The 21,757-nt window shown below is 42.5% G+C and overlaps 1 protein-coding gene across 3 annotated transcripts in view; it reads right to left on the reverse strand.

Annotated features, from left to right (window-relative positions):
- Positions 1-16,138, reverse strand: part of GNB1L (G protein subunit beta 1 like) — a 49,098-nt gene extending 32,960 nt beyond the window's left edge. For 2 of the 3 annotated variants that reach the window (XM_030959015.1, XM_030959014.1), the window contains exon 1: positions 16,036-16,138. Coding sequence is in view for 1 of the 3 variants with exons in the window: in XM_030959016.1 (XP_030814876.1) it covers positions 2,494-2,616 (123 nt within the window). In the remaining 2 variants the exon portion in view is untranslated. Of the gene's footprint in view, positions 1-2,493; positions 2,617-16,035 lie in introns of those variants that run through there. The other variant, XM_030959016.1, reaches the window with a different exon arrangement.
- Positions 16,139-21,757: the final 5,619 nt, after the last annotated feature.

Genomic DNA, 21,757 nt, shown 5'->3' on the forward strand with positions numbered 1-21,757 from the left:
GACTGCTCAAACGAGGGAGGATTTGCAGGGTCTGTTCATTACCCCAGTATTTCATAAAGCATTTTCTCCTTGGGAGATTTCTGCTTCTGTGTAAACTACAACACATCTCTGAGACCAGTGTTATTCCACATCCTTCTCTGGAGATGGGGAAGCTGTGGCAGGGACAGTGAGTGACCTCCCAAGGTGCCACAGTCCCTTCCCAGGGACACGGAGATTCGTGTGCCATGTGGTATTTTAAGAAACAAAGCAATGTGGACAGTCTGTATCAATTCATTAGATTAAAGCTTTAAATCCTTATTCAGGTCAGAAAAATCTTCTCAAGGTCAGAAACAAACTGCATTTCAGTAAAGACCATCACATTTGGTACTCAACACTTTACTTTCTCCAAGAACCCCTTCAGCATTGAAAAGAAAGAAAAGACACAGTGTGGTGTACACCACTTTTAAATATATTACTCAAAATAGAAGATTATTAAGTATTTTTATGTTATGAAATATCTTCCAAAATTCAAGCTTAATTACTAATAGTATGTATCATTTGTCTGCTAGGATTCCTATTCCATACAGCCTAATTATTTGGATGAGCCAAGTTACTGGACAGCAACTTAGTCCAAGAACTCTAGTAGGGACCACTATAATTCCACTGCAAACAGGAACAACATTTACAAAGCAAATATTATCTGAATATCAAATGAAAAAAAAATTATGTTTAACATTTTATGCTAAGCTTACATTTTAGACATAACTGTTCTTCATGCCAGTTTGATCACATGAATCTACATCTATTTTACATAAGCGTGTAGGATGCATTAGTTAAATATGCTCATCTCCAAGCATATGAGCATTTGCTCATATGTTAAACTGTAAAACTGTTAAAATGTGAGGGATATTGACAAAAAACTGGTTCCACATTTAACATGTTGAATACTGATGATACTTAATTCCCAGTTTCTGGTACCGTTTCCTGTGTCTGTGATGTTCTTACCAGTTAGTTTCTCTATGTTCTAACAAGTAACACTAATTTCTATTTAGCAAACGGAGGGAAATTAACCCGAAATTACAGACTGGAATTGCAGTTTACACATTTAACTTCAAGCTTCACTCCTCTCATCCACCATAAATTACTCCTGACCAAAAATACAGTGAAAAATGCAATACTGTTTCACCACATTAATTTGAAACTTTGAACAATTCTGCCGTACCTGAACTTGAACTCCCAGCCTTTGAATTTGTGCTGAACAGCCCCCATTGTACCGTGCTTTTATGCTGGCAGGAACTGAAGTGTCAATCTTTCGTCAGATAATCAGATTATGTCATGTTCTGACCAAATTCATTAGGAAAACTTTTACCAACCCTATTATATCAAACCAGAAAATCTAGATCAAAGTATAACCGATTTTACAGCACAATAAAACTGTTATAAATATTTAAACATTAATTAAATGGCTCCTTTTGTTAAAAGTAAATAAATAATTGAAAGCTACCTCTGCTTATAAGTGCTATCGAATGCAACCATATTTATCACATTTCTAAGAAAATCAGGTTCTATATATGGTGGAGAGTGGGAAGAAAAGCACTTAAAAGTCATATGAGAAGATGGAGGGTGGCTAGACTTTTAAATCATTTGCCTAAAGAAAGTCACACTGAGTGCTCATTCTGGTGACAGAGCATTAATCCCTGAATGTCTTTGTTAACTCCATTCACGTTGGACAATTTTATCTACTTCATGCAGATGTGCTGGATGGACACTACATTCAAAAGGAGAGAAGAAATCCTCTTAAAGAAAATCCATAATTCTCAGTAAATGCAATTGTATTGTAATATATTGTTTTCTTCCTGGAATATGCATGATCTTGTCTCCTAAAAAGGTAAATAACTGTAATTAACTTCAGCGGATGTATTTTCTGCTTGTTGATCAGATATGACATCTGCATGAAGCAAACACTGAATGAAAGAGTACTTACTACCTTCCCTTGTCTCAGTTTCAGCTGGATAGCAAGCATGGCATAAGAAGGAATCAAAGAATTCATATTAATATAATTAACAGCAAGGAACCAATCTTAGACTAATCCATGAGCAGAAGCAGCGACAGGACAGTCATCAATACTGATTTTGCATATTTTTCAGTACTACAATCAGATTCTCCATCTGTAACTCAAACTTTAAAAGTATGATAATTTACGGAAAGGAGATTAATTTAGCCATTTTGAGTCAAAGACTTATTTCATAGCTTCATCCCAAATCCTGTATATTGTTAGGATCCCTTTCCCCTTTGAAGACTTAGTGAATGATTGAAGCTTCTACTTTCTGAGAAACAGATAACACAAGACTAGTAATCTGACTCTAAGCCACTGGATAAAGGCAGTTTGTTTCCTCTTAGCCCATCTGTCAACACCTCTTCAGTAATTAGTCCTAATTATTACAAAGGGCTAGCCTCCCATTCGCATTATTAAATCAGAAATAGTATCATAGCCAGGTATCTTTCAACGCCTACCAGACTGGCGACCTTCGATTTCATTGAATCTTCTATCAGTATCCGCCTTTGGAAGAGCCTCTGCAGTAATTTTAGCATCAGCTTCAAAGATGCAGATCCCACAGTGGAATTCCAGGGATGCATTCATATACACACCCACATCATGTGACAGGAGAGCAAGCAACACAATTGACCTTTGCATTGTTCTCTAAACTCCTGTGATATAAAACACACATTTCTATTTTACACAATGGAACTGGTTTTTGCCTGCGTGCTTCGAAGTGCTCCTTTGAACTAAATGCTGATAGTGAAACCGTGTATAAAGATGAAGGTCAAATCTTTGTTAGGAAAACAATACATCTGAAACTTTTTTTCAGACCTTGGTCTGAAATTTGCAAGGAGTAAACAGTAACTAAAAATATTCATAAATGTATTTAAGTGTGAAGATTTAAAAGGTTTCTTTTGTTTATTTTTGCCATATAGCTGAAGTACTTCCCCAGAGAAGTGGAAAACAAAAGGATGATGACATCCAAATTCTCACAGAACCAAAGCTCAATTAGCTGAGGCTTTAGTCAGACTACTTTAAGCTCTTTATTTGCATTAACATTTACTTCATTGAAACAAGAGAAAAGATATTCCTAAGAACCAAACACTCCATTTCTTTTGATCAAAAGCCAAACATGTTTCTCAATTACACACCTGAGACCAGGAGTGAGGATTTGTTTATGGCGGATTTCTCATCAACAGCAGAGTACCATCAGTTTCCACAGACACAATGAGCCAACCTGAGCTGCACTCAGTTTATGGCTCATGTAAGTATCCCTGCTAAAAGCTTGTGCCCAGAGTACAGGAGCTACACATAATATTCAAAAGTCTCCATATGAACAAAGCCCATATTGTCTGATTAAAGCAAAGAAAGTTTTTGTTAATATGCTTAATGTTACCAGAAAAAAAAAGCATACAGCAGACTTTTTACAGATATCTTTTACAAAAAAACTCCACCCAAACACACATTAAAGAACTTTTCTGTGTCCTATATTAAAGTGAAATAGTAATTTCCAATTTTTACTTTGCAGGTCTCCTCCAAATGCTACAGATGAAATAGAGTCTTGAGCTGCTATGCAAGAAGCAGTAGCCTGAAGTCTATGGGGGAGTTGGGCAGGCACAGAACTCGGTGCTTGGGGAGGATGCTCCAAACTGCAGGGATGCCATCCCAGCTCTGAGTGTCATTAAAGCCCAGTGCCATGGGACCATGACCCAAATTCTGGGTCCCTGAGCTGTGGATGTGGTTGGCCCCAAGTCCCCTGTTGATGCATTGGTTCAATCTGGCCTACCTGGAACTAGCACAAAGACATGTCAGTAGCACACAGTACTGGAGCATGAAGGAACTACTCAGATGCAGCTCCCTGCATACTTGTCCTGCATACCTTCCTGCCAGAGCACTCATGGCACCACACAGCTTCACTGCACCTGGATAGCTTTTCCCTTCTGAGATAACCAAAACTCACCGCCGAGAAAAATAAACACACAAACTTAAAATTCATTCTCCAAGTTGTACATTTTCCAAACAAATGCCATGTTAGCGACATGCACAGTAACAGGCAGGCATTTGACTATCAATGGATCAGACTTAAAAGCACATTAATATTACAGGTATCAACAATGGAGTATTAACATGCTACCATTTTTTTCTTGATTATTCTTATGAGAATTCAATGCACTAACAATAAAACCCTTTCAAAGCAGAACATAGTGTGGTACTGTATGGCAGAAAAAAATGTCCTGCAAGGTCAGATGACTGGTCCCATCTGGCCTAGTACCTGACTTCCACCAGTGCCATGCTATTTAGAGATACTGCTTAGGGAAAAGACAGAAGCCTGGATGCTTTTGGGGTCCATTCCTCCTGCCCCCCACACCCCCCCATGCACAATGATGTTACAGGGCACACAACTTCACTGTCCATTTGCAGTTCTGTTTTTATCTATGAAATTATCTGACCTCTTTTGAACCTGCTGATATCCTTGCCTTTGCTACCTACCATGGCAAAAAAATTCACTACCTGGAGTTCCAAAAAATGAAGGACTGCCTTCTTTTCTTTGTTTTAAACCTGATTTCCTACCTTCACTGAGCACCCTCTAGTTCTTACATTGCAGGATTTGGAGGGCAACAGTTTCACATTGGGCTTTTTCGTCACTTTCATGATTTTGTAAATCTCAACAATAAATATCTGTCTTTCTCTAAACTGAAGAGTACCAGACTTTTCAATGTCTCATATGACAGTTCCAGTTCCCCAAATTGTTTCAGTTGCCATTTTCTGCACCATCTGTAACTCCAGTAAATCCATGTGGAAAAGCAGAGAACTGAACACAGTACTTCTGATATGAGGCCAATGAGCTTTTCTTAGCAGCACAGTGACATCCTTGATGAGATAAATCTTGACTAACGTCAAAAATCCCATGTCACTTTCAAAAGAAAAGTTATTACTTTGTACAACAGAGATAATTCCAGCTAATACACCTGGCACAGGAAGTTATCTTTGTTCTCAATAGTTTGGGATTTCTCCTGCAGAGCAAACCAACAGAGAAAAGGCTAAGTGTAAGTGTACTGTCCAAGGAGCTACATCCGGAAGAAATAGCATAATATTTGAATAGCACTTCCTGAAACACCTAGACTTCCTGGAATTGACAGTTAAAATCCCAGAGGAATCGATAACATTTTTTGACCATCCAAGCCTAGCAGATTGCTGCCCAACACCTTTCAAGGAAGAATTTTAAAGGTCTTATCTGCTCTACATAAATGCTTGAGAACTCTGGTCCATTTTTATAGCTAAATGCCCTGTAGCTTCCCTTGCTGATGTGGGCCAAAATCCCTCTTATATATCATACTAGGAGTTGCTTCTCTCCATTCCCAGCTACATCCATTTAAATGGTATAACAAATATACTGTTCTACAGTATAACAAATCCTTCCCTATTCTGTTTACTTTGTATTAAGCAGAAATCTTGGAGTAGCAATGGGTTGCATTGATTTTCATTTAATGTCATTAACTTCCATAAAGTGTTTGGGTCAAAGAGAAGCAACAACTATAAAAGCATATGTGCATATGTGCACAATGTAATCTCAAAAGAAAACAGAAATCAGACTCCAGCAGCAGGAACAAAAGGAAATATATCTTTGTTCCAGCTGCATGAGCCACCCAAGCACTGAGGAGAACGGTGCTGACATCTCCCTGAGACTGTGCACTACAGCACTGCAACGTAACCACTACCTTGCCTTGGCCTTGCTTCGGCCACCACATGCCCAAGTCAAACTGGCTATGAGATGGATGGATCCCAGGGCCTTTAGTTGGCAGTTTTGCTCAAGAGCAGTGAGGAAGATGAGGCCCCATGTCCCAGTGCAGTCCTCACAAGAAGAATGAGGTCTGGGCTTCACAAACAACCTCTGGGTGAGCAAACAACCTCTGCAAAGCATATACTCATTTTTAGATACTGCAAATTAAAATGTTTTGTATGAATCCACTTCTGCAGTTTCCACAGTTCCCTCTAAGGTTCAAAATATTTACAAACATCACTATTTACACAAAGGTAGCACCACTAAACTAACACTGATTTTAAAGAGATTACTCGCACAGTGAAAATGTTCAAACACATAGTCAAAGGCCGTGGTATATTAACTCACCAACTGACTTCAGCTCTCAGAAGAGAAAAGTCTTCATTATAATGTGTTTTGTATAAAACCAGACTACAGTTTAACCTGCAAGGTCTCTGGTATGTTCCTTTCTCAAATCTGCAAGTACTAGTTTCACGGAAGAAGTCTGTGCCAAAGTATATTATACCTACTATGGCAATAAATTCTTCATGGATGAGGTTTTACACATAAATTACCTTCATTTGCAGTCTCTGAATGCTCTTCTAAATTTTATGGGATAATATGAATTATGAGCACCCATGTATTTCTTGTAGCTATATTGAGAGACATATTTTTCTACTAGTCGCAAAAGATTATGCAAGTGAGTTATACACTACACCTCTCTCCCTCCACCCTCATTGAACAAATGTGATAACACAAACCAGTCAGTTGCTTATGAGAAGTGTTTGGTCTGCTATAAAGATATGTATGTATTAGTTAGCCTAACTAGGATTAAATGTAAATCACACGGTTAAACAAAAGCACTAAATATATCAGAAAGGTTTTTCCTAAACCTTATAATCTTAGGTTTCTTAACCTTGGTTATTTCTTGGTTTAGTTATTAGGTACATTTATGGTTTGGCAAAATAACTGTTTTTAAATAAACTGTACATTTAAAAAGGACAATTTATATTTATTTGAAGTTACCATTGTAATTTTTACAAAACTTGGCTGGGTTTCAGTGGCTGGGCTTTAGGTATTTTGCTGGTTCTGCTGGATTTCTAAAACCCTAGAGAACAGGGAATGGAAGAGTCTGTTCACTGTTATTATTAGTCTCTAATAAAACACTGTTGGTGACCCACTAGAACCTAAATCCTAGCCATTCTTCATATATCTGTTGAAGACTGGGGGCTTTGGACTCCGTTCATACACAACATTTGCCTCAGAAGCAAGGTTCCAGGTTTCCACAGGAGCTCTAATTTCACAAATCACTAGAAACATGAATGGGCAAACGGTATCTGGACCCCAATTCTACAAATTGCTCTAACCCCACTATCTGAAACAGCTTAGTAGTTTCAAAGGCTTCATATAAACAGGTCCAGGATCAGTCATTGTTCCAAAAGGACACATCACTGGTCAGTTGTACTGAACAGCACTACTCCCAGCCACTGAACCTGAGAGGCCAAAGACAGCAGGAATGCAACGTGCTGTGGGAACACTTGCCCTGCTCCCAGGACAGCAGGCAAAGGATCAGGCAAGAAGGCTCATAACAAGATCAGACAAAAGAGAAAACACTGAATCATGTTAAAGTAATTACCAGAAAATAAGACTTCTGCAAAATATTTGCAATCAGCTCGCTGGAGCCTTCAGGCTCAGTCTTGCACTGGGCTGCCTGTAGCAGCACCACCCCAGGAGGCGCTCCAGGAAGAACGGGTGACTCAGTCGCAGTTCCTCCCTGGCTCCTTCCTCCCGCATGGCACAACAAACAACTGCAGCCTGTCCTACCGCAGCGCTGCCACCGGGAGCAGCCTGACAGCACAGACAGACAGACAGCCCTGCTCCCCCTCTGCCTGCCCTGCTGCTGGGACAGTCACGGCACACAGACCCCACGTCTCTTCACCTCAGTGTCTCTCCTCTCCCGTCTCCCCACACCCAAAGCTGCTGTCTGAAGCGGCCATATGGGACACATTTACTTCTCACTACTGCCCTGGGGTGCTACTAGGAACAGGAATAATCTAGCATGGAGATAGCATCAGCATGAAAGAGAAGAGAATCCTAGTTAGGAAGAACATATGTCGTCACTAGATAATGATAACCACATTTAATGGGCACAAGCATGAAGGCATGAATTTCAGAGATTTCCCCCTTGTTTTAAAAAATAGGGGCTTATTATAAAAATGCCCAATTACACCACCAGGCACTATACAATATTTATGATTAAAAAATCACGATAATTAAATGCTAAGTGCTGGTTTCAATTATTTAGCAGTGAAGCAATAAAATAAGCAAATACCTTTAAAATGTTGTTTCCATAGACAAATTGCAGAATACAGAAGTAGCTAAAAATTTACCTGTTAGGACCTTAGACATCCCACAGTAAGATTTAAGCTGCAAGGATTCTCAGATCCGTTTTTCTGCACAAGCTTACAGTGGAGCTAGTATATGGGAAAAGAGTGAATTCCTGCCCTGACTGGGTTAGTTACCATATCACCTTAGAACTAGACACTTAGGAAAAACAAAGGCATATATAGAGGCTAAAAATAGTGAAGACCTGGAGCAGTGAGGCAGTTCAATCCACAGAGGCCATGTCTGCACATGCCCCTCCACTGAAGGACCTAGGCTGTGTTCATTAGTGTTGGAAAACCTTGGAAGATTATAAACAAAAAGATTTAAAACTGAAAAAAATAGTTCCAAAACATAATATTTCTTGAGAAATAGCATTCAAATCACTAGAAATCAAGGGCATTCCCAGTAGATAGTCTCAATAATCTATCTGTCACAGACAGCAGAAAAACGGTTTCCACATTAAATATTACTAATTCTGTTGTGGGGCTAAGTAACACTCCCTGGGTAATTGGTGATAAAAACAACCGGCAAGCAGGAGTGAAGCTGTGGCAAACCAGGTGCTGTACTATCCTGTCCTGACCAGGGACAGGACTCTGTCAGTCAGTGATATGAAAGTGGCCATGCCACCTTTCCTTTCTTTTTGGTGTAACTGATGTTAGATCAAGGAAAGAAGTCCAGCACAACTCCAATTTGCAAGGCTCAATTGCTGTCAGTGTGCCAGACTCACCATTACAGGGCAAAATAATTGATGGAAGTGGAGCCTCTAGACTGCCTTCACTCCAGCTGTTACCTTGCACAAGGTTGGGATAGATGATACTCAAAAATTCTTCACATTTGGTATTACATTAAGAATTCTTCTGTCAAAAAAAAAAAGAATGCAGCCTACTTCCATTCATGTTTCTGATAAACTTTTGCTTTTCTTGATAGATTTTCAGCTAAAACAAAAATTGAGTTAGAGATTTCCAGTTCAAATTAAATGTCCTATAAACTAACTATAGCTAATTATTCCTTGCTTCCTTACATTCTTCTCGTTTACCAAGAACAAAACAAAACTTGTTGAAGAACAGATTTTAAGGCAAGAATAATGACCATTCCCAACCCCACAGTTCCATTTTTATTGCAAATAAAACAACCCTGAAGGTCTTCCATTAGCTTCAGAGGCTGGGAGGGAGTGGGAAGAAGGATATGTTACACTACAGTGGAGGAAGTACATATGCCAACTGGAAAAATGGACTATAAAAAGCTTTTCTTACACAAACATGAGGAAGCAACCAACACCCTCAATTGTTGAGGTGAAAGCAAGGAGGCTTAAACACACTACTAGAAAAAAAAATTAATTTAGAAAAGTTCTGCAATGTGTCACATGGTCCCAATTACTCTCAGATTTGAGAGCCTGGTTCAATAAGGTCCGACTGTTACCAAGAGCAAAAGAGCACAAATGCTTTGGAACTGTAGCAGGCTGGAGACCATGCTCACTATCACTTGGTTTTTTGGCACAGCACTATAGACTCTCTCCCTCTCTGCAACCTACTGCAAGTTGGGTGAGGAGTCCTCTGCCCCTAGAACAAAGGATCAGAGTGCAAAACCAGGCCACAGAACTGCACTGCAGGAAATGTGGTGCCACCAGGGCAACCACTTCTGCTCCAAGGGCCTTTCCTAACCAGCAGCATCCCCAGCTGCATGTCAGGAACGCATCCCCTCCAGTCACCACAGGAACGTGGTTCACCCAGCTCAGAACCAGGGCAAGAATTCCAAGTACAGCTTCAGAAGGTGAAACAGGCTCATTACAGAAGAGCAGATTTATTAGAACAAATCGCTAAATACAGGCAGGACAGAGATGCAAATTCTAACAAGGCAGACTGAGCAAAAAGGAGGTGGACAGTGAAGTTGGCCACACTGATTTTAAATCCTTTGGAGAAACTGCTTCCTGGCCCTCTGCACTGGCCAACACTCATTTGGAACAGCCATCCCCAGTACAGGCTCATGCACTTCCATGCCCCAAGAAACCATCCCATACACCACAGTATTCTGATCCCTAGCAGCATAAAGCTTTTAAGAGGTACAACCAAAAGAGAGCTCCCACGATGATCTACTGCCACTTCAGTAGTCTCCTATTTTTCCATTAAGGTCATTTCCCTTGTCCATGAACATATATTGACTCATGGCATTTAGCAAAGTCATAACCCCCTAGTTACAGAGCTTGAACTTGTCAACAATTATTTAGAGAGTGTAATGGAGCTAGGTCAGAACGCAGATACACAATCCAGTGATTCTACTAGTCCTTACAAAACCATTCCTTCCCCAGCAGCCACGGTGTGAAAGGACATTAAAGGTAGAGGTTTGGGGATGCAACGAACCTGTAGCTTCAAACTAATTTCACTTAGAAATTTCTTTCATGGTTTTGAGTATCTACCACTTGTAAATGACTACAAATCAAAACCAGAGATGCCGTCACACAATATTCAAGTGGAAGTAGATAGCCCACATTCCCTCCTGCCCCCAGATCACAAATTGTTTTGGAATTTTTGAAAATAACAAGAAACACACTAAACACTTGGACAACACAGACCTACCAATCTGGGATAAAACTGCAGTCTTCTTCCCCTGCTGCTTTCATAGGGAAGGTGTTATCATTGCTTTGCCTGGAACACACAGACAGCAACACAGCTCAGCACTTCAAATACCAAGAGAGCCAATGCAGGAGAAACCAGCCTGTTTTGTCCCTGGCATTAATGGTCAATGCAAAACAGGAATCTGGATTCTTGAACATGCTTTCTTTATTCTGCAGAAGGCACACAAAGGAGTTCTGATAGGCCATTCTCCCTCCTGATTTCAAAGTGAGAATCCATGGCTTTACAGAGCTCTGCTCAGACATGGCTCTGAGGAACCTCATTCCTGCATGGCTCCTATTCTCGCACCTTTATGTCTGTGCTCACTGTATCTCTTTGGGTGGGTTTGTGGTTGGCTGCTGCTGTTTTTTTCACATTAAGTGTGTCCACGGGTCTCTCTACACCTACACTGTGTACACTTAAAAGTCCCTGATAAATCTTGTTGGTAGCTCTACTTTTCCCACCTTCTAACACTGACTAGGACAGTTCTTCTCTTAAATAGTCCCACTGCTTTCTCACAGCAAAACTGGCACTGTGGACTGCCAACTGACTCCTAACAATTTATTTCTATGTGCACAGCATCATACAATTCTACAACATGAATTAAGAAGAAAATAATCCTCAAATCTTACATAATCCTCATTTTTCTAGAGGTCAAGAAGTTCCTTTTTGGATATTCAAACTCATTTGTCAATGATAGAAACTTGCATTTTAAGAAGAGGCAAGCAGAATTTTCTCATCAAGTGAACACGTCGTGCTATGCTTCTGGGCACACATGACAGTATCTCTTTTGCATCACACCTACTCTACTAAATATACAAAACACTGTGCAAGTGATAGTTTTGTCAGCCACCAGCTAATCAAATGAAAAATTATTAGGCTTAGAAAAATAATAAAAGCAGAAGCCAGCTGTGCATTTGTTGGATGAAAATCCCAGTGTCTCCCATGTTAGCTCATGTGTATTTCAATTTCTGGGAAGAAAATAATGGGAGTTTCTCCACCCTTTCTCATGTGAGCCATAAAACAGATTTATTACCTAGGATATATTCTGTGTTTTCTCCTGAGGAAAAAAGAAAGTGGTGGAACAAGTTCATTTTTTTCCCTTCTAAAACAAGGATTTTCTTTATAATAAACACAGAGCTTAATTTTGGTATCATATGGCCCTTCTATTTAATGCTCTGGTCACACTTTTTGCCTTTCTAAATCTTGAATTGTTGCATTTTCATTTCAGTGGGGAATCTACAGCTGCTCCAGCTGTTTGAGTGTGAAAAGTCTGTCCTAAGATTCCTATCTGGTGTTTTAAAACAAAATCCTTCCCTCCCCTAAATCAAAGAAATTTAGCATCTACTGAAAAACTATGGAATAACTAAAACAAAAAGAAAAGCTAAACATTAGTCTGTTTCATTAGTCTGAAACATTAGTTTCTTTTTCAAATAGTTCTTGCTCCACTTTACCTTACATTCAACTGTCACCCAGAGGCTCTGGGAAACTCAGGCTGCAGACCCAGAGGTTTAGGACAGGGTTGCATCTCATCTGGGAAGGTTATCCTGTACAAACAACTAATTTTTAACTGTAATGGTCACCTTATGACCTTTAAAAATAAATCATGAGAAAGAAGATTTGCTGACTAAAAGATTTTTTTTTCTCCAAAAACTCTTAATTTGCTCATAGTATCATGTTACAGTTCTAAAGACCTGTGCTGGTAAATCCATTTACAGAAAAGGTGACTTCCTCTGGAACTTTCGCTTTTGAGATGCAGAAGAGACTGATTCCTATTTTAAACACTTCTGAATCAAATGTGTTCTACAGTCTCCCATTGCTAACCAGCACCTCTTATTTAATGAGTCACTTTCCTCTACACGGCAAACCTGACATCTCTCAAAGTTTCAGTTCTTTCAAATAATCCCATGATCTATGAGCGTTTACACCAAGTCATAAATGCCAGTGAGACAATTTTTGAAATGATGAGCATTAGCTGCATATAATTAAAATGTACCACAGGAACTGCATTCATTACTGTTGTGAAATTATTTTATTGCTTATGAAAATAAAAAATAAAATGCACTTTTAATGATACGACTGTGCCAGCACAGAGCTCAAAAGGAAGCTGGCTTGCTTGGGCAAAAAATTGTGCAGGTTTTTATTGAAGATTTGTTTCATTCTCATTGTTTTGTGATCACTTACACTGCTCCACAGAGACCAGTAATCTGGAAACTAAAACTCCAGTAGTTGAAGAGTTTTCAACAGATTACTAATTTGAAATCCTTCATTTGTACTAACAAGTATATTTTAGTGCAGTCAAACTGCATTCTTACAAAGAGAGCATAAATGCATCCACACAGACATTCTGGGGAGGAAAACACTATTATTGCCACTAGACTTACCTTTTTCCATTATAAAAACGTACAAACACAACGAACGTAATACTGTGTTGAGATTCCAAGTTTGTACAGAAGTATCAACACTACAACTTGAAAGGGGTATACAAAAAGCAAAGTTCAATCTTTTTTTAATCAAGTTTGTCTCCATAAAGGCAGAAATAGCACTAGCATGCATCTATAATCCAGCTGCAACAAGACAATTTATTACAGAAGAGCAGTCACAGTAGCTACATTTTCCCAATGAAGACAGTGCTTCATAGAATATAATTTTTAAAAATCAGAATTTTCAGGGTTAAATTTCCCATCTAAGCTAATTAGCAATGTCTGGTTTACAGTTACTACTGATCCAATGAAACAGTACATTGTTATGGCTGAACTTGTAGAGAAATACTACTCAAATTAAAAATAAGACCTATACAAACACAAAGCATAATACAGCCTGATGTACTTTGTGGTAGCCAAAAAAATGGGTCTCTTTAGAATGTAATAACATATATGGGTCAGTAATTCAGCAGTTCTTTGCAAAAAAAAACTCACAGTATTCTAAAATGCTCAGAAAAGGCGTAAATGTACTCAGTCAACAGATCTGCTCCCTAAATACCTTACAATTCCAACACTGTAATTCCAGTGCTTAAAAATAAGTCTCTACACCAATTAACCAAAATCAGACAATCTATCTGATATTAGAAACAGGCATCTATTCCAGTGCATGCACCAACATAATTTCCATCTGCAGAATCTTTATAACTGATAATCACACATCCAAGCCAGAATAAACAGAGTTAGACTTGCTGATCGCAGGGTATTTTTAAAACAAGAAAAAACTAGTTTACCTGTAAATCAATGGAAACATTAATAGGATTCATTAAAAAACAAGAAGTTGCTCCAGTAGCTTTAAAAAAATCTAGTAATTTAGTTACAAATAAATTTTTAAAGATTCCTTACACTTCCTGTCACTTAGGCAGACAGGACACATTTTTTATGACATTTCCCAGTCGCAGAGCTCTCTCTAAAAGCTTCACAGAAATGCTGCTAAAATTGTGGGTTTCTGGAAAGACCTTCAGAAGGATGAAAGAGACATCCTAAAAAGTGTGGCAAAATGCTCCTCACAACAATTCCCAGAGGAAAAAGTTACACACATTTCCATATTTCCATCTCGGGTGGTCTGTTTTTTTCCAGAGCACACACCATGCTTGCTTTTTACCTTTTTTATTACAAAATGAAGCTGCTGAATCTGGAACCGGGATTGTTTCCTACTCTAAACTGGCATTGTACAAGGCAGTTTCGCTATTTTAAACAACCGGCACTACTGAGGAGAAAAACACAGCAATAGAAGCACCTGCCGGAGGTCAGTCCCCCGCAATATCCCCCGGGCGCTGCGGGACGCGCTGGGCACAACGCGGCCGCACTCCCTGCGCCGGTGACGGGCGCTGCCCAACGTGGGCCCGCGCTGCCGCCAGAGGGCGATGGCGAGCGAGCCGGCAGAGCCAGCTCCGAGCTCAGAGCCGGCCCATCAGAGCTAGAGCTCCGACCAGTTGATAAACACAACATTATTTTTCATATTACCATGCTGTACTTAACAATAATATGTTTTCTTTTGCAAATGCTTCCAACTGAAAGGTACTAAAGCACTTTTAGGTGTTCCTGAGGACTGCCACTACTCTTTTGCAAATGGTGGGGAGAGACCCACCTGAGGCTGTGCCTTCCTTCGACAGAACTGTGTTCAGTACCCAGCCAGTGCTGTTCCTGCCTTACCTCCGTCTGCTCAAGCAGTGTAGTGTCGCTTAAATACCTAAAAAATACCTATTTCTGTTGGTCATAAAAGCGCTGGGATTATTATGGGGAGTTGTAAAATTCAGTAGACTAGAACTGTGAGCTCCATTATCGCTGATATTGATGTCTGATGGGGTGTATCCTGACCTCAAGGAACACACACTGTATCACCACTGCCAGAGAAGCTCCTGCACGGCCTGTCCAGGCAAACTGCTGCAGAGCATCAAGGAGATGCAGACCGTAATCAAATACCACTTTTTTCGAGCAGGTGCCTCACGTCAGCCACAGATGTGACACCTCCCTCACCCTGCTGGCTTGAGCTTCTTCTCAGCCCTGCTACAGTGGGGCTGTGTGGGGCTCTGCAGGGCCGTGCAAGGCTCTGAGAGGCCATGAGTGGGTATGCGGGGCTGTATGGGACTCTGAGGCTCCGTGCAGAGCTCTGAGAGGCCGTGCGGGACTCTGAGGGGCCATGAGGGGCTTTGGGGCCGTGAGGGGATCTGAAGCCGTGAGTGGCTCTGAGGGACCGTGAGTGGGCCATAAGTGCCTCTGAGGGGCCATGAGTGGCTCTGAGGGGCCGTGAGTGGGCCATAAGTGCCTCTGAGGGGCCGTGCAGGGCTCTGAGGGGCCGTGCAGAGCCATAAGTGCCTCTGAGGGGTCGTGCGGTGCTCTGAGGGGCGGTGAGTGGGCCATAAGTGCCTCTGAGGGGCCGCGCGGGGCTCTGAGGGGCCGTGAGTGGGCCATAAGTGCCTCTGAGGGGCCGTGCGGGGCTCTGAGGGGCCGTGAGGGGCCATAAGTGCCTCTGAGGGGCCGTGAGTGGGCCCTAAGTGCCTCTGAGGGGCCGTGCGGGGCTCTGAGGGGCCCTCAGGCGCCGCACGCCGTGGGCAGCAGGTGACGTTGCCTCCGTCGCGCGACCCGCACGCGGCGGCCGAGCCTCCAGCGCGCCGTTGCCCTGGCAACGGCCCACGCATGCGCACAGTACCGTCGCCGCCTCCGGCCCGTGAGGCGGCGCCGCGCCGGTGACAACGGAGCCCTCTTAGCCTGATCCGACCCCGCCGCCACCCCCGCGGCCGAGCGCGGGGTTCCCCCGTCCTCCCTTCCCCCGCTCACCGAGAACTCTTCCGCCCGGCGGGGCGGGTGCGTGGTAGCGATTACTCGGCGATCTCCGCGGGAACCAGGCTGATACGGAGGAATGCCGAGCCTCGCGCGTGACGTCACGGGCCGGCTGGAGGCGCGCACGCGCTGTCGGTCCCGGCCCGCCGGGGCCAGCGGCCACCGGCACCGAGGGCGGCTGAGCTCGGGGGGCTCCGTCAGGGGCTCCCGCTCACGGCAGCCCGCAGCGCCGGCGGCGGCACCGGCAGGCAGCGCAGCCCTGCCCCGCTCCGAGGGTCCTGCGAGGGGCTCGGCCCCTGTCCGCTTCCTCACGTTCCGTAACCAGAAGGACCCGGCCCTCACCGGGAGCCCGAGCGTGTCGCTGCCCCGTGGAGCCCGGGATGGGCCGGGCCGGGCGGTGGGGCCGGGCTGTCGCTGCCACCAGCCCGTGTGTGGCTCGGGCGATTCCCCACAGCTGGCCGGGAAGGCGGATCAGTGGCTGTGGTTTGGGCTCTCTGCTTGCACAGCATCCATTTATCAGGTGCTCTGCCGTGCTTGGGGTTAGCTCATTCCTGAAGTCATTTGTGTCCTCCAGGAGCCACTGTGAACTTGGATTTGTTGCGGGATAAAGACCCTGTTCTTTCAGTTCAACACAGCCATACAAAGTTTGCCAGGTCGTGCAGGAGAGCTTCCTTAGAGAAAAAAAGTTGCCTCCTGAAATGGTTCCCAATGGAAGTTATTGGTTAGGTGTCACAACTGAACTGAACCAAGCAACAGTTAAATAACCTGTGTGTATTGTTGGAACAGAACTGCCGTGGGATTGGAATTGTTCCCTGCTGCTGTAGCCATGCACCCCCAGCAGGACGTTGGGAAGTGCAGTGCAGACGTGTGCAATGACAGCACTGCAGAGAGATGGACTCTATCCCCTTTCACAGGCCCCTGTTACTCTCCAGCCACACCGAGGCCTGCTCAAGGAAAGCAAATAAACCATCATTTGCTTGTGTCACCTGCCTAGGAGTTAAAAGCTGTGTCATTTATGTAGTTTTTCAGGAAGCTGTCCTGCTCTAGTTCCAGCTAGAAAGCTTGGTACCTCATAAAACATGCTTTTCAGTTTTCCTACCATTTTTGCCTATGGAGCCAGAGTCTTTCAAAGTAAATTAAATCTAGTGCTATTAAATGAGTGCTGTTCTATTCTGTTCCACTTCTATTGATGCAAACAAAGGCATGGAGACTTCTTGTGAGTTTGGGAAGGTAAATCTGGAGCTTGCTTTTCTACCCATATCAAATTTCTCATCAGTAGGAACACTGATTCCTAAATCCTTGCTCTAAAGGGCTTTAAGTGGCATTTGGTGGTTATGAGAACACAGTACACTGAGGAGGTTATGCCTCTCATTAGGAGGAATGTCCTGAGCACAGATAAATACATTCTGTATTGTATCATGCACAAGTACAGCCCCATATTTCCCTGTACGTTTTGCTGAAATTATTTGAATTAAGAGATTTAGAGCAGCAGATCATTGCTATAAATTGCTATGTATAATGGAACCACATGTGCAGTATACTTCAGGTCTTTAATTTGTTAGGGGGCTATATGTTTATTAGACTATGGTACAGTTGCTATTCCCTACAGTTGCCTTGAAAATAAAATATCCCTTTCACAAGGCAAAGATAATGAGTTGTACTGCAAGATAAGGTGGTTACCAGAATTCAGGAATGACAGAATCCAATTAATTTAACATGAGTTAATGCAAGATCAAATTTACTACAGTTGGACGCAGTTTGTAATTGAAAGTTCCATTACAGCATGTTTTTACATGTTACCTCCTATCAGAAGAGATCTCAAAAGAGCAAATCCTCTATTTTGAACAGCAGCAATGTGTTTAAAATATCATAAATAACTCTTTCCTTACAAGTTTGCTGTGAGGAACTTCAGGTCCCAAGAGCCCAGTCGTGCACAAGGGGCTGTGCTCTTGCTCTTTCTCACAAGGGGACATGACTGAGCTTAAAGAGAAACCTGGGTTTCATCTTTGATTGCTTTGTTGGGCTGCCCCTCCCTTATTACTTGTTCATCCCTTTTCCTATTTTCCAGTCTTCTGGGTGATCACCCCTCTTTGTTTTTTTGGGTGGGAGCGGTGAAATCAGCCCTCTAGTCAAATAAACCTTTCAACCTCCTAACTTCAAAATAAACACTTTTATTGTGGACAGTCCAAGCTCCTTAGGCAAAGCTTTAGGTCTCAAATCCAAAAGATACACTGTGTCCTTTTAATAAATTCATAGTGGAAACTCACTATTTGCCCATTCCTGTGGTGTTATGGAGGTTTTCAATGAATCTGGTTTAGGTTTCGGGATTAGGTGAAACCAGAGTGCCTTAAACCTCTTTAGAGGTTTGGGATTAGGTCTGCATCAGGCCTAATATAGCCTTTCTGTGCAAGGCTAAATTAAATGGCAGGAGTATTTGTTGTGCACTGGTTCACAGGTGTTTGGCAAAATACCAGAAAACATAAAGAAACCACTGGAAGAATCATGAAGGCAAAGCCATCGAAACATGAGTATCAGCTAAGTACTGAGGTATCACTTGCAACTGTGGGGTCTTTCAGAGTGCTTTTAAGTGATTTTAAGCATGGATATCATTTTTATGTGTCTCTTTCACACGAATGTGAGTAAATTGAAGATCTGTCGTGCAAATGGATCATGGATTTTATTTGGGTATTACATTCTGGTAATTTCTGCCTGTTTTATAGCAAATGTATATTAAAGTTTGTCAAACAGCTGATATCACTGAAACTCTATTGTTTTATTGTACACATAAATTCTACTCCTCCTCTGGAGCATTCATTGGCCTGACAGAATATGCTAGGTCATGAGGAGAAAAATGCAATAGATTTATGCCTACCATTAAAACACTGGCCTGTCTGGTCCAGAAGGCAGAGGCATTTGCCTCACTGATGACCATGGACTAACTGGAGGAACTAATTTCATTGTTTAGGCTGTCTGCTGTGAGGCTTTTCAGCACTTTTCACTCCCTTTGTCTCTGGTAGGGCTATTTCTCCTCTGTGTGCTCAGTTCTGTAGTTTGTAACACGGGCAAGGCCTGAATCCCTGGCCATCCCCTGGGGTACTGTCTGAGCTGAGCAGATTTCATCAAGCAGAAGTGCAGCTCATTGCTGCAGGATCTCTGCAAGCTGCAGCAGCTGGTTTGGCTGCATTTGTAGGGAAAAGCTGATGCCTGGCTCAGCAAAGCCAGAGATGGGGAGGCAAAGCACAGTGCCCAGTGGTTCAGCCCCTACAGCTGCCCTAAATCAGTCCCTACCTGAACATAACTATCTTCTCACACTAAAGTATTCCTTTCATGGATTTTGTGCCTGTCAGCTCTTTACAGAAAAGTTTGACTACCTAGCTAAAATCTACCCAGATAAACAGATTTTAGCTTCACTTGTAGGCTTGCCTATATTTAGAAAGTTAATTAGATTCAAGAATTGCAGGGCTTCTCTGGAGGCTTTTGCCATACCAACAATGAGCTCTCTTGCTGCAAGTTTTTTTTTTTCATTCCTATGTTCCAAGTGTTCTGATCAGCAGTGCATACAGCCAGGTCCTGTTTTCTCATGTCTGCTTGCAAAAGCAAAACAGAAATAGTTAAATCAAGTTCAACAAGACAATGTCCCCTCTAATCAGATGAGCTGTAAAATAAGAGGGAGGCTAACTAAAAGGATTTAATAATCTTAGAATCTGTAGAAAACATTATTTATGGCTTAAGATCTGCACAAGTCTTGAGCTTTAAATGTAAGTTCTTTCCTTCTTTAATGGTGCATGTAAGGAAGAGCAAGAGAGAAATGTTTCAGTCAAGGACAAAATCATGAAATAATGAGCAGAAGAAGAATGAAATGAAAGTATTAGGGGCCAGGGGAGGCTGAGTGGGAGTTTGTCTTCATACATGATTGATCTAAACTTGAAAAGGAAAAAATTAAAAGACTCCTCATCTTTAAACAAGATGATTATTTGAGCATAAATAACAGTCTCATGTCAAATATGCTGCTATTTCCAATGGAGTCTTTTCACTACAAAACCACAACATTCTCAGCCCTAATCTCCTCAGATAAAACAATACGGCTGGTGGCTGTGAATAAGCACTTTGAAACCAACCTCTGAAAACAGCAACACGTTCAGGGTGAAGAGAACTGAGGAGACAAAGAGCTGCTGTTTATAGATCTCTGCCAAGCGAGGCCCCACCTGGCTTGCTTGGAAATGTGCTGTAACACCTGAGAATTGTTTCTCTTTGGTGGAAAGTCCAGCTCAGCACAGCCAGCCCAGGGGACTGGGGCTATTGATGTATCTCTGAGTTTAGTCCTACACCAGGCTGAGCTGTCACTGAAACCTGCAGCAGTGAAATATCAAAATCCTCCTGCACGCTTGAGCCTTGAGGTGTGTGTGGAAGGATATGGTGAGAACAAATAGCTGGGCTCTCTGTGACAAAATGAGCACTCCTCCTTTCCCAACCTATTTGCAGCCACAAGGTGATGTCCCCTCCCTTGTGCTGACCTCAGCACTCATGATCTGAGCAGCATCAGGGCTGATGCAAGGCAGGAGCGAGGTGCCAGGAAAGGAGAGGGCCTGGAAGGGAGAGCGGTCACACTGGAAGAGACCTGCCCTGAGCAGTGGCACCGAAAGGAGCAGGCCAGCCGGGACACAAAGGTTTCCATCCAGAAAATGACATCTCACCTTAAGCAGGAAGCTCATTTCCCTCCACAGTCAGTGAGGAAGAGCAGGCTATTAACCACATAGGAACATCCTTTTTTTCTCATTCCACTGTTTCCTAACATAACACACTTAAACAACAAGCTTTGAAATCCAGAAATGCCATCCCATGGGAAGTGGGAAAAGACTTTTGTCTCAGCACAGCCCCCCAGCTGTTCTCTGACTAGAAGGACCTTGCACTGGTGGTGGGGGATGTCCTATGGCAGCAAGACTTGGATCAGGATCAAATGAGGAAACACTGTGGCATTTGCACTTTCATGTGGGTTTTAGGGGCACTGTCCATAACTCAGAAAAATTCTGATATTTTTGAGCCCCTCTCAGAAAAAGAAGGAAATGAACTGGGCATTGTTCTCCTCAAAGAGATCACTGTAAAATGGCCTTTGGACATGGTCTGGAGGCATCAGCTGCACAACCTCCCCATCAGTGCTACCCTTCCAGCAAAGCTTCTGAAGCAGGGCTCAGATGAGAGAGATGTTGACAGGATGCCAAATCCTAACCCTCTGGAACTAGACAGAAAAGAGAACCAAATGGCAAACCTGTATCTGTGTCCAGCTGCAAAAGCCCAAGCTTCTGTTAAGTCTGAAAAAAACCTTTGATCCAAACATCCCAACTTTTTAGGGTTTCCAAACTCAAGTGAAAACACAGCAGTTTCACCCTAGCTTGAAACATAGCCTCATACCTTTGATTTCTGAGGAGAGATCATTTTTCCTGGGGTGAGGCACGTGGACAGCAACAGATCCCTCATGTCTGGTCCAGACAGGCCAACCAAAGGCTTAAGTGGACACACACAGAACCAGCAGCATGTGATGGGATTTAGTGCAAGGAAATCAAACTCTCTGCCCCACCTCCCGAGCTTATCCTTTAAAGACCAGTCCTGTGCTCACAGCTGGAGTTTATGTGAGTCCTGCCTTATTAATTAACTGAAGCCAGTGCCTTTTCCCCCTGAATTCCAACAGAAGCAATTAGAAAGCAGATACTTCACACATAAC

Source organism: Camarhynchus parvulus, chromosome 15 (genome assembly GCF_901933205.1).
Source record: "Camarhynchus parvulus chromosome 15, STF_HiC, whole genome shotgun sequence".
NCBI classification, from domain to species: domain Eukaryota; kingdom Metazoa; phylum Chordata; class Aves; order Passeriformes; family Thraupidae; genus Camarhynchus; species Camarhynchus parvulus.